This window comes from Symphalangus syndactylus, chromosome 2, assembly GCF_028878055.3.
Source record: "Symphalangus syndactylus isolate Jambi chromosome 2, NHGRI_mSymSyn1-v2.1_pri, whole genome shotgun sequence".
NCBI classification, from domain to species: Eukaryota; Metazoa; Chordata; class Mammalia; order Primates; family Hylobatidae; genus Symphalangus; species Symphalangus syndactylus.
In genome coordinates, this window is record NC_072424.2 from 40924674 (window position 1) to 40937901 (window position 13228).

The window sequence follows — 13228 nt, forward strand, 5'->3', positions numbered from 1 at the left end:
CAGGATGGTCTCGATCTCCTGACCTCGTGATCCGCCCGCCTCGGCCTCCCAAAGTGCTGGGATTACAGGCTTGAGCCACCGCGCCCGGCCGGGTTTCCTGAATTTTTTGATGCCCTCTTAAATTTTATGCCTGAAGGGAGTTCCTCACTAAACTCACTTTAATCTAGGCCCTGGGTAAAATCAAGTTTGGGCCTGAATTTCATGACGTTTCCATTCCCCAGAGTTGACTTTCTCTAAACAGGGCCCTGTCCGGGGTCATTACTGTCTCCAGTACCATTCTGTGGGTCTCAGATGACTCCACTTCTGGTGAGGCTTACATGGCCCACATAACTGTGGAGTGCCCCATCTTCTCGCCAGAAGTATCGAATCACAAAGCTGTAACAACAGAAATGGTTCCATTGTGTGGTAAGCACATGGTCACATGCCTGCAAACATGTTTGGAGATACCAGATATGCTCCACCCAGCCTTAGTCACATCTGAGCCAGAAACCACAAGTTCCCAATTCCTACCTTGGGATGCTCATCTAAGCTCATGGCATCAGAGTTCCTAGGTTCACCCAGCACTGATATGCCAAGTCTGGCTTCCCCATTGGTTAGAATGGGCCAGCGGGAGTCACTGGCTCAGAAGCTCAGCGTTTGGTTTAGGAGCCTGCATAGTCCCCTCCTTAGCCAAGTAGTTGGCTGAAAGTCTCTGCACCAATACCTTCCACTGGAGATGAACATTGCTGATTTCTTTGTTTTTTTTCAGCAGTTCCCCAGGGGTTGAGGAAAAGTGAAGAGAAGCCACTGTAAAAACCCTTTTAACGGGCCGGGCGCTGTGGCTCATGCCTGTAATCCCAGCACTTTGGGAGGCCGAGGCAGGTGGATTACCTGAGGTCAGGAGTTCCAGACCAGTCTGGCCAACATGGTGAAACCCCATCTCTACTAAAAATACAAAAATTAGACAGGTGTGGTGGTACGTGCCTGTAGTCTCAGCTACTCAGGAGGCTGAGGCAGGAGAATCGCTTGAACCCAGGGGCAGAGGATGCAGTGAGCTGAGATGCTGCCACTGCACTCCAGCTTGGGCAAAAGAGTGAGACTCTGTCTCAAAAAAACAAAACAAAAAACCCTTTTAGCCACAGCACAACAACACTTACTGATGCTGTTTTTGTGCAGAAGGACAGAGAGAGGAACTGGAGATTATGGGGTGAGGACGAATAGCTCCCAAGCATCCCCTTCACCCTGCAACAAGGAATTCACAAAGCCCCATGTGCTGGCTCTTCCCCTTCCCACCCAGAACTTTTACAGAAGAAAAATCAAGCTTAAATGGATAAGAGGTCAGCTATGAAGTAAAAAGGAAGTCAGGGAGACCCAGGAGCCTTTCCTGAGCATTGCTGAACAAGTGCACGAACATTTCATCTTCCAAGGACAAAACAAGCATTTGTCAGGGGCCCACTGGACACCCTGTATCCACTCCTGCCCCCTCCAATCCAAGTTCCAAACTGCAGTTTGGAGTTCCAATCCAATCCAAGTTCCAAAACACAAACTTGTCATGATGATGAAATTTGCAAAGTGCTGACTGACACTACCGGTACGTGGTAAGTACTATAAAATACCCGTTACATAAACACAGTACATATAATGCCATTCCTTGTTTAAACCCCTCCAAGGATCACATGCAACCTTCTCTGCCTGCCTCTGCCTTCTGCTTCCCACCGTGCTCTCTCTTGCTAGCCTTACTCCGGGTCGCATTTAATTCCTCCGGAGCCAAGCTACTCCTGGCCCAACCAAATGCCTTTCCCCCTTTCCTTAAAGCAGTCTCCCGATCCACTCCTCTTCATTTGACCAATTTCAACTCCTCTATATCTCAGCTTAAATGTTGCTTCTTCAGCCCTCCTGAACTTCCCAGAAGCAGCTTAGGTTCCTCCATATTTATCCTCTTATAGCCATAACATTGATCACAACTAATCACATACTCCATGTTTTAGGTTGTTTAATGCCTGCCTCCCTTACTAGGCTGTAGACGCCCCAGGACAAGGGCTGTAGGTCTTTCTGTCTCTCTTGTTTACTGCCTATCAAGGAACTCGGACAGCATAGGTCACTAATGAACATTTCCGAATGCATACAAACTTTAAAATACTGTCGTTTAGGTAACCGGCCCAAAGTCGCACAAATGACCCAATATTTGAACCCACGACATTCTGGCTTTGAAGCCCAAGGTCTGACTGCAGCAGACTGCCCCCTCCTCTCCCTCAAAGCTGGAGCCAAACGGAGGGCTGGGAGGGGAGTTGAGCAGCAGAGTCTGAGGATCTGCAGAGGGCCACGCGCTGCAAGGCAGTCGGTGCCGCGCGCGCTGGCCTCGGGCCCAGGAGAAGGGGCATCCGTCACGTGTACCCGGCAGAGCCAGCTTTCGCCGCACCCTGGGGCAGGAATGCAGCCCCGCCCAGCTCCCGCGCCAGCAAAACCGCACTGGCCCTGGGGACTGACGTCAACGAAGGGGGCGCCTCGGGCGCCGCGCGAGGGCGGTGAGGGCAGTGGGCAGGGCCCGGGCAGACACGCCCCCTCACCGCCGCTCCGCCGCCGATTAGGTTCGAGGAAGCTTCGCACTCGGCTTTCGAGGCCAGCGGAGGCAGGGGGCGGGGGTAGACACGCCCCCTCCCTGTCTCCCGCCGATGATTGCCGCACGGAACTCCGCCTTGGGTTTGGAGGGCTCGCCTGGGAGCTCACACCCGGCTCGGGCCCAGGATTGGCTGTTCCGGGGCTAGCGAGCGCTTTCTCCTGGGAACCGCGGCTGTGACCCAAGTGGCCCGGACCAGTTTGGGGCTGCGTGCGGCCTGCCTCGAGCAACCGGGTACGTAGGTCGGCAGCCCAGCTCGGCGCTGCGGTGGGAGCCGGAGGGCGACAATCAGAGCCGGGGTGCCAGCGGGACGCGACCGCCAGATCCACTTAGGGCCCCGTCGTTCTGCGAAGCGGCCACGTCTGAGCCCTGGGGCCTCCTCGTGCTGCAGATGTCGCCTTAGGACCTCGGCCAGGATACCCTGTGCCATGCTCTTGTGCTGCCCGTGATCACCGACTGGCCCTTGTAAGCAAGCACCTTCGCAGCAGGAAGCCCAGAGCTGCGCCCGCCCTTTCTGAAGGCTGTGGAAGAGGTTGGAGTGGGCACATCTTAGCTTGCTCCATCCCCATTTGAGGTCTGTTGGAGCTGCCCTTCAGCGTGGTGAGTACCTGCTCCAATTCTCCACCGGGCAGTGGAGTGCAGAGGGCACAGAGGCTAGCCTGGGAGTCCTGACTTTGGATCCCTGCTCCTTCCACAATCTACAGAAGCAGATAGCCTCCGAAAGGCTTCTGGGCCCGACCTTCCCCAGACCTCCTCGGCCATCTGGCAGGAACAAAAATAACAGTGGCTTGAGAGCCTGGGTGCTGGGGTCAGACTGCCTGGGTTCTTGTCCCAGCTTCCATCACCTGCCAGCTGTGTGACTTTGGGTGTAGCTTTCTCATCTGTAAAATGGGTGTAACAATAGTGCCACCTCAAGTGAGGAGGAAAGAAAGCACCCATCTGAACGTGCTCTGTTCTGCGCTTGACACTGAACAAGCTGCCTTTTAATCATAAAAACAAGCTTTATGATTTTAATCATAAAGCTATGATTTAAAAGTACACAGATTTGTTGATGGCTGTGATGATGAAAATGACAATGATTCTATAGCCTCTGGTAGTCAAACAGCCTTTCCTTTCATCATTTATTCATTCAACCAGCATACGTAGAATGTCTGTGGTATACCAGGTACTAGAAGGAATGCCATCACAAACTTAATCTCCCTTTTCCTGTTAAGGGTTATTTATTCTCACCATTTATTTTAAAAAGCTTATTTAAAATTTTGTAGAGGCAGTCTTTTTTTTTTTTTTTTTTGAGACGGAGTCTTGCTCTGTCACCCAGGCTGGAGTGCAGTGGCGCAATCTCGGCTCACTGCAAGCTCCGCCTCCCGGGTTCACGCCATTCTCCTGCCTCAGCCTCTCCGAGTAGCTGGGACTACAGGCGCCCGCCACCACTTCCGGCTAATTTTTTTGTATTTTTAGTAGAGACGGGGTTTCACCGTGGTCTCGATCTCCTGACCTCGTGATCCACCCGCCTCAGCCTCCCAAAGTGCTGGGATTACAGGCGTGAGCCACCGCGCCCGGCCTTATACTCACTATTTTGATGACGAGCAACTTGTGGCAGGGGAAACTGAGACTTATCCAAGGTCACCCAGTTAGCAGCACAGCCAGAATTCAGGGTTCTAGAAATCTTGAAAGGATTATCGCTAGATCTAGTAGCAGTTTATTTCCAGGTCATATATGAGAACTGGTCTGGGGAAAGGACCCAGTTCCCTTCTCCACCTCCAGGGGCACGGATTTGGAGGCCAATGTATATCCAGTTCTCTAGGCATACCTCCCTGAGGCTAGGCCCTGCTGGTGGGGAAGCCCACACAGCCATTTGAACTGGGCTTCCCGTTTGAGGAGCCACAGATTTTGGCTGCTGTCCAGTGGCATGTCTGTGTAGGGTAGCAGGCCAGGGCCCCAAGTGTTGATTCAGGCCTTGGGCCACAGCCTCCAGTAATTTTTCTAAGAGCCCCTAGGCCCCTGATTACAGAGATTATTGCTATCACCTGGGTTATTGGAAGGGTGCCTCCTCCTGCATGAGGACCTAGGAGTTGCCAGCTCACCCAAATGTGTTCTGCCTCTCGTGGTTACCTGTGCCTCCCTGGGACTACAGTGAGATACTCTCCTAGAATGGCTGTCTGAACTGAACTTCGTATATTGCAAAGAGTGCTCAATTGCGCACCATATGTATATATTGCAAATTCATTGCATGGTGAGTCACTTTTTAAATATATTTCTTTGTTAAGGTTCCACAGTTCTTCACTTATTGCCTGTTTCAAAACGAGTTGAACTTTGTCATTTTCAACGTTTGGTATTTCCTTTGGGGTTTTCAACCTAGTTTGTGTCAAACTGAAGTATTTTGCAATTGGTCTTTACTCGTTTGTACACAGACCCATACTTACCTTCTTTCATGTCAGCTCTGAAATGAAAGGTCCATTTGTAATCTTTTAATAGCCCCATGGTTTCATTTTCTAGTTTTCAAAAGTACTATTGTTCCAGTATACACTGACTTTTCCTGGACTAAGGTCTTCTCCAGGAAATTGGAGGGAAAATAACTATTGAACACATTGAATGAGACAGGAAAAGTTTCTTTTGATAATAAAAGTGTTCTGATTCACCATTTCATAGGTTTTCCCAAAACTTACCATCTAATCCTACCTGGAATCAGCCTAGTTTTATTCCCAGCCTCACTCTGCTGTCTGAATCCCAGAATAAGAGGCAGAGCAAAGAGTGAGGGGACTTGGCCGGTCACAGTGGCTCACGCCTGTAATCCCAACACTCTGGGAGGATGTGAGTGGATCACTTGATGTCAGGAGTTCAAGACCAGCCTGGCCAACATAGTGAAACCTTGTCTCTACTAAAAATACAAAAATTAGTCGGGCATGGTGGTGGACACCTGTAATCCCAGCTACTTGGGAGGTTGTTGAGGCAAGAAAATTGCTTGAACCTTGGAGGCAGAGGTTGCAGTGAGCTGAGATTGCGCCACTGCACTCCAGCGTGGGTGATAGAGTGAGACTCTCCCTCAAAAAAAAAAAACTTAAAAAAAAAAAAGAGTGAGGGGCCTCAAAATCTGGAGGTGCTAAGCCCTCCCCAAGGTTCATGGAGGGTTGAGGCTGGAGGCTCAGACTCTCCCTAAGGGTTTCTTGGTATGTTTGTGACGCGCGGCTCGCAGCTCGCTGAAGCTGTGGAGTCAAAGCCTTGCCGTCCTGGGAGAGATTGCTGGGAAGTCAGGCTCCAAGCCATTTCCTCCCAGAGGCAGCTGCTGCTACATGATCCTTATTGCCCTTCTTTCCCTGGGGAGGTGAGGCTGGATATCACCCTTTCTCCTACCACCCCAGACCAGCCTAGGCGTCTGCCCCCGGCTTGGTCATAGCCAGCTGAGGTCACTAGGGAGCTTTAGAGCTGTGAGTTCTGTTTTCTACCAGGTCCTAACCCCAGGGCCCACTGCAGCAAAACAGCATAGAGTAGGGAGGAGAAAGGGAGCTACTGGCTGGGGAATTTCCTAGCACCCAGTTAGCCAGACCTGTCCACACATGTTGCCCCTAGGCTTTGGCAGACAAGTAGCTCCATTCCTCCTTCTGTACAGACTTACCTGCGGGTGGAATTGTTGACTCCCAGCACTGGTGCAGGCCCTCAGAAACCAACAGCATCAAGCTGTTCTTATAGCAGTAACAGGGAAACTGACCCACAGAGGGGATGTGAATTGCCTGAGGCTTTTCAGCCAGTGAGTGGCAGAAGTAGGGCTTGAACCCATTCCTCTGACTCGTAAGCCAGGGCTCTGTGCACTGGGCTGGGTTGCAGTTCTTGATTTCTTCTGTGGAAGCTGGGCTCTTCCTCTTTAGAGTGCTATGGCTCAAAGCTGGGCTGTCACCCAGGAAAGAGCCCTGACCCTAGAGAACAGACTAACGAAATTCCACAGCTCCACCCCTGCCTCCACCAGGTGGGATAATTCATTGTTCTTCCCTTTCCATTGGCAGGATTTCCCCTTCATGAATTAGGTGGGAATAGGAAAGCATTCTTCATAGAAACGTGAAGTGTTCTTTAAGCTGCCTGGCTGTGAAGCGTAGGCTGATTGGGCGCAGTGGCTCACGCCTGTAATCACAACACTTTGGGAGGCCAAGGCGGGTGGATCACCTGAGGTCAGTTCAAGACCAGCCTGACCAACATGGTGAAACCCTATCTTTACTAAAAATACAAAAAATTAATCGGGAGTGGTGGGGGACGCCTGTAATCCCAGCTATTCAGGAGGCTGAGGCAGGAGAATCGCTTGAACTCGGGAGGTGGAGGTTGCAGTTAGCTGAGATTGCAACACTGCACTCCAACCTGGGCAACAAGAGCAAAACTCGCTCTCAAAAATAAAAATAAAATCATGGGCTGCAGTCATTTGAACCACCTCTGGCCTCGGCTAAGCCACTGGTACTCATATTTGCATCTTAGCTTCCCTTTACTTCCCTATGAAATGGGATAACAGTCCCTAACTCCTAGAATTGTTTTTTTGTTTTTTGTTTTTTTTTGTGACATGGAGTCTTGCTCTGTCGCCCAGGCTGGAGTGCAATAGCGCCATCTTGGCTCACTGCAACCTCCACCTCCTGGGTTCACGCCATTCTCCTGCCTCAGCCTCCCGAGTAGCTGGGACTATAGGCGCCTGCCACCACACCCAGCTAACTTTTTATATTTTTAGTAGAGACTGGGTTTCACCGTGTTAGCCAGGATGGTCTTGATCTCCTGACCTCGTGATCCGCCTGCCTCGGCCTGAGGCTTGAGCCACCGCGCCCGGCCTCCTAGAATTGTTTTGAGGATTAAAGGATATCATACATATTGCCTGATCCAGAGTAAGTATCCCATAATTAGCTTTTATTTCTCTTTATCAGCCTAAAAGTGTTACTTGGTGACTGTTGTCTTCTTGTCACAGTGTGTTTATGTCATCCAGCTCTGGGGGCTTAATTACCACATAGATTAGGTTTTAACTGGATTTTCATAATAGCACCTAAGGAGGGGCAGATTTTTAAACTCCATTTTCCAGATAAAAAGTACAATTTTCATGATGTTAACTCATCTGGAAGTCTTCTGCAGCTTTATTTTAGTTGTCAAATCTTTTGAAAACAGGGTGGAGTTTTTATGATAGAAGGCCTGGAAACTGGGACAGAGTGAGCATAGAAATGATTGGAATAATGAGGGTGACTATTGAGGTGAGGAGCGGAGAAGGCCAGGGCAAAGGAGGGAGTCATATTTTGGGAGTATGATTGGGGCGGAGACAATTCAAACTCTTACAGAGAACAAAAGGCAGGTTGGGGAAGGGTTACTTCTGCAAGTGGGTTGATAGGAAATTGGAAAAGCTTTTATATATAAGCTTTTGTACTGTTTGCCTCTTATGATGAGCATATAAATATTTTAATTTAAAAATATTTTAATGTTCCTTTTCCCCCTTTGGAAACTGGTTGCTGTTGACAGCTGTCTCTGTAGCTGGCTGTGGAATGAGGTCTGACTCAGGCAGCCAGGCCCTGGGGAAGCAGCAGGACCTGCTCCTCCTCTCCCCAACAGCCCTGAGGCTGGGAGAGAGGGGTGGGAGCACAGGCCTGTCATCAGCTGGCTGTGCCACACAGCTTGGAGGAAAGGAGGGTTCACCTGTACCCCTGACCCAGGTACAAAGGTCACAGAGGCCAACAGAGGAGGATTTGCATTTATAAATTCCTCAGTATCCATGGAGGGTGGTTCCAGGCTCCTCCATGGGATGCTTAAGTCACTTACATAAAATGCCATGTTTGCCTATAGACTGCGCACATCCTCCTGCATGTGTTAAATCATCTCTAGGGTACTTATAATACCTAATACAATGTGAATGCTCTGTAGTTACAATGTATCTATTTTTTATTTGTATTTTTTAATGGTTGTATCATTGTATTCTTTAAGACGGAGTTTTGCTCTTGTTGCCCAGGCTGGAGTGCAATGGCGGGATCTCGGCTCACCGCAACCTCTGCCTCCTGGGTTCAAGTGATTCTCCTGCCTCAGCCTCCTGAGTAGCTGGGATTACAGGCGTGCGCCACCATGCCTGGCTAATTTTGTATTTTTAGTAGAGACCGAGTTTCTCAATGTTGGTCAGGCTGGTCTTGAACTCCCGACCTCAGGTGATCCGCCTGCCTCACCTCCCAAAGTGCTGGGATTACAGATGTGAGCCACCACGCCCAGCCATATCATTGTATTCTTAAATTTTTTATTTATCTAAGGTTGGTTGAATCCCTGGATGTAGAACCCACAGATGCTGAGGGCCAACTATAGCTCTCATTGGGTAACTGATATACTAGGCTCATTTAATCCTTACTATAACCCTAAGAAGTGGGTAATCTTATCCCCATTTGACAGTTAAGGAAATAGGCTCAGAGAGGAGGTTGGGTAACTTGCTTAAGGTGTCAGAGTTGGGACTCGAAACCTGTTCTATGTAATGCCAGTCTTCCTTTGTTTCCAGGCTGTGCTGGATACAAGGATGTGATGGGTAAGCTTCTTAGGCCTTTATTATTCAAAGTGAACTATCTAGAATCAAGGGAGATCCTTTAATTTTCACTTCCTGGATATGATGGGAGACATTGACACAGAGCCTAACTTCTATTGAACTTTCTTATAAATTTCAGCCTCTGCCCTTGACAGTATATTCTAACCCTTGTAGCCTCCTCTTCTGCCTCCACCTCTCGCTCATTAGGTCCACTGGACTGTGCTTAGATCTGATTGGCTCATTTCATACTATGTTTGCTAAATTATATGGATTTGGTTCATCCTCAAGGTCTTGAAGATAGGAGGTGGGATGATGTCTCAATTTTATAGATTGAAAACACTGACCACTATTCTATATACTTTGTCTTCCTTCAATCTTCAAATTAATCCTACAAAGTAGGTAGTAGTACCAGGTGATAATTTGAAACGGCAGGCAGCTGAGGCAGGGGGGATGCCCAGCCAGTAAGTGGTGGAGGGGGTAGAAGTGGGATTCCAACTTGGGTAGCCCAACTCCACAACTCCTCTCTTACCTGTGTGCTACAGCACCTGGGCCTTAGCATCAGAGAGGCCTGGGTTCTCATCCTAGTTGCATAACCATGGATGACTTAACCTTTCCTCAGATTCCTCATCTGTGAAATTGAAGAAGATAAAAATACCTACCTAACAGGGCTGTTGTGCTTGTTACATCTCCTTGATACTATGTGAAGCAAGCTCTTACACGTGAAGCAAGTACTCAACACAGTTGAGCTGCTACTGGGCATCCTGGTGTCTGCACTGCTGGCTCTGCATGTGCACGTGGCTTTATGACAGTGGCAAGTCATTTAACCCCTCTGAGTTGCACTTCTTCATCGCTAAAATGAGGATAAACAATAATTCTTACCTCACGGGTTGCTGTGAATCCTAAATGAGATAATATGGGGGTCTGACACATAAGTGCTTAAGTGATTTTAAGGCAAGAGACTTCCTCCAGTTTACCTGCTGGAGAATGGAAACATCAGAAGTCCTAGGATTAGCCAGGACCCCCAGGTCTGGGAAGGACCAGCTGAGTTGCTGATGTCTCCATGCTTTGCATCCTCAGAGCATCCACAATGGGTACCCCAGCCTCGGTGGTCAGTGAGCCACCCCCTTGGCAGGCCCCGACTGAGGCCCGGGGCCGCAAGCAGGCCTCAGCCAACATCTTCCAGGACACCGAGCTGCTGCAGATCCAAGGCCTGTTTCAACGCAGCGGGGACCAGCTGGCCGAGGAACGGGCACAGATCATCTGGGAATGTGCAGGGGACCACCGTGTGGCTGAGGCCCTCAAGAGGCTGCGTAGGAAGAGGCCCCCAAGGCAGAAACCCCTGGGCCACTCGCTACACCACTGCAGCCGCCTCAGGTAGGTTCCTAGAACTGGATGGCTGAGGGAAGAGCACCAATGCCTATTCCACCATTGTGTGGCTGTGTGGCCTGGAGCTAGTTACTTGGCCTCACTGTAAAGTGCCTGCCTACCACTGGGGTGGTTATAAGGTCTACACAGTGTCACCACTTGGTTGGCACTTAAAAGATTGCTGTTGGCAGGTGTGGTGGCTCATCCCTGTAGTCCCAGCACTTTGGGAGGCCGAGGCAGGCAGATCACTAGGTCAGGAGTTGGAGACCAGCCTGACCAACATGGTGAAACCCTGTCTCTACTAAAATTACAAAAATTAGCTGGGTATGGTGGCACGCACCTGTAATCCCAGCTACTCAGGAGGGTGAGGCAGGAGAGTCACTTGAATCTGGGAGGTGGAGGTTGCAGTGAGCCGAAATGGTGCCACTGCACTCCAGCCAGCCTGGGTGACAGAGCGAGACTCTGTCTCAAAAAAAAAAAAAAAAAAAAAAAAAAAAGATTGCTGTTACTTTTGGAGTCATATACAACCCTGTGAACTCTCATGGAAAGAGATGCCTGAGTCCTAGTAGCACCACCTCATTTTGCCGTTATTCCCAGTTTACCAGCCTGGGCAACATGGCAAGATCCTGTCTCTGAACACACACACACACACACACGGAAAAATTAGCCAGGCATGGTGGCATGCACCTGCAGTCCCAGCTACTCCAGAGGCTGAGGTAGGAGGATCACTTGAGGCCAGAAGTTTGAGGCTGCAGTAAGCTATGATCCTGTCACTGCACTCCAGCCTGAGTGACAGAGTGAGATTCTATCTTTTTTTTTTTTAAAGCCTAATTAAAATCTTGGCTGGGGGATTACAGAGAATATAGCCTAGGAATGTACTGTCGAGGCATTATGGGTTAAAAATTGTCGAAAAACTTTTACCTTGAGATCTCTCCCCAGTCTCCCTAGTTGGCCACTTCTTTGCCTAGGCCACTGCCAGCCCAGGAACAGTGAACCCAAAGGGAGGGAGCTGAACCACTTTGCCTCAACCAATCACTATGGGTGATGCTCTGGGCTTCATCTCTCTGCTGCCTTCTCTGGGGCCCACAATCATAACATCAGACCTGAACAGGCCTTTGGAGGTCATCAGATCCTGAGATGGCAAGTCAGTGTCATAGCTTGTATTTAACTCCAGTTGATTAGTAGTCACTGCTTATCAAACCAGTTTACTAGCATGACTAATTAATGACATCTGCCATGAGTACAGGATGAGGATGAAGAAATGTTGAGTTTTGCACAACCTGATCTGGTCCAACCCTTTCTACTGCAGAGAAATCTGTAAACTTTGTCTAGTCAGACAGTTCTCAGAGGGGGAAAGACCAGACCAGAGCCCTGGTCTCATTTTGCTCCAAATCGTATGTTTTATGGTCCACCACGACAAAATCTCTTGAAGTCCCCATTCCATTCTCCCTATTGATGTTGGCTAATCATACACTTGTTCTCTGCAGAATCCTGGAGCCCCACTCTCCACTGGCCGACCCACAGAATGCCACGGAGACAGCCTCCAATGAGCAATATCTGCACTCTAGGAGGAAAAGTGCCAGGATCCGCCGGAACTGGAGGAAGCCAGGCCCCACAAGCTACCTCCACCAGATCAGACACTGATCCAGGGAAAGAGCCAGGAATGGCAGTGTCTTCCCTCTTGCCAAAGGGCCTGGAGAGGCGAAGAAGGAAGAGAGACTTTAGGCAAGCAGCCCAAAGGGGTAAATGAAAGCAAGAGGCCGCTGCTACTGGCCTGCTCCATTCAGAACAAGACTGGATGCTTCAGCTGAGTTCTCCATTATTTGGGACCCATTCCTCACCAAAATGAGGAGAGACAGTGACTGTTCCTGCCACAGTCCTTCCCAATCTAACACTATTCCTGGGCTGCATGATATTCCCCTGAGAGCTAAGCGACAGGCACTCAGATGCAGCATTTCACCACTCATGCTACTAATCTACCTGCTACTACTGTAAACCATGGTTCCGGCAGCCTGTTCCACACCCCGCACCATCAGGATAGCACAGGGAAACTGGTTTAAGTGGCAAATAAAAACATTTGCATCAAGAGCTGTGTGAGTCTCACAGAAGGGGAGGACCTGAAACAAAGGGGGAGGGGCAAGAGTGTCCCCAGGAAGGAAAAATCAGCGCTGGCCTCCTCTCTCCTTTTCACCTCCCTCTCCTTTTTCACCCCCATGCCAAGCTCCTGGACCACAGCCCCCTTTTCCAGAGCCTGTTGGATTGGGAGTAGAGAGGGGAGTCTCCACAGCAGTCCTGATCCACAGGATCAGAGAAGGGGGAAGACTGTCATGGTCAGCCCTGCACAGTAGGCTGGGGCCTTGGGTTGGCTTAATCTGCAGTCAAACTAGTGGTGCCAGCTCCTGATTTGGTTTCTTCATCCTTATGGGCTGACCATCCCAAGGTGGACCGATCATTCTGAAGCTGCCTGCATTATATCCTAGGTTTCCCTTGGCCTGGAAACCCTTGAAGGCAGGGTTTTTCCCGCAGTTCTAGCTCCACCTCAAGAGAGGCATACTCTGTGCTTATTAGCTTTCTTCTCCCTCTCCACCCACCCTAATTGCTTGATTATTCAGGGTTTGAAGTGGGGCAGTGATGTACACAGGGCAGGGCTGCCCTCTGGTGGCCGAGAGGAGGAACCACTACTACCTGAGTGTAGGTAGGTCCTCTTTTTTATTTTATTATTTTATTATTTTATTATTTATTTATTTATTTATTTATTT

At 49.6% G+C, this 13228-nt stretch overlaps 1 protein-coding gene across 4 annotated transcripts; it reads left to right on the forward strand.

Moving 5' to 3' along the window:
• Window positions 1-2432: 2432 nt before the first annotated feature.
• AVPI1 (arginine vasopressin induced 1) lies at window positions 2433-12555 on the forward strand. 4 transcript variants are annotated; one of them, XM_063629552.1, is made up of 5 exons: window positions 2433-3196; window positions 7302-7449; window positions 9081-9107; window positions 10182-10478; window positions 11957-12555. In XM_063629552.1, exons 4-5 carry the CDS (start codon window positions 10192-10194, stop codon window positions 12111-12113), a joined length of 444 nt encoding a protein of 147 aa, XP_063485622.1. In that variant the 5' UTR covers window positions 2433-3196; window positions 7302-7449; window positions 9081-9107; window positions 10182-10191; the 3' UTR covers window positions 12114-12555. The 4 variants fall into 4 exon arrangements, with proteins under 4 accessions (XP_063485622.1, XP_063485619.1, XP_063485628.1 ...); XM_063629549.1 differs by lacking the exon at window positions 9081-9107 and having other exon boundaries at window positions 7299-7449; window positions 9724-10478; XM_063629558.1 differs by lacking the exon at window positions 9081-9107 and having other exon boundaries at window positions 2434-3196; window positions 7299-7449.
• Window positions 12556-13228: the final 673 nt, after the last annotated feature.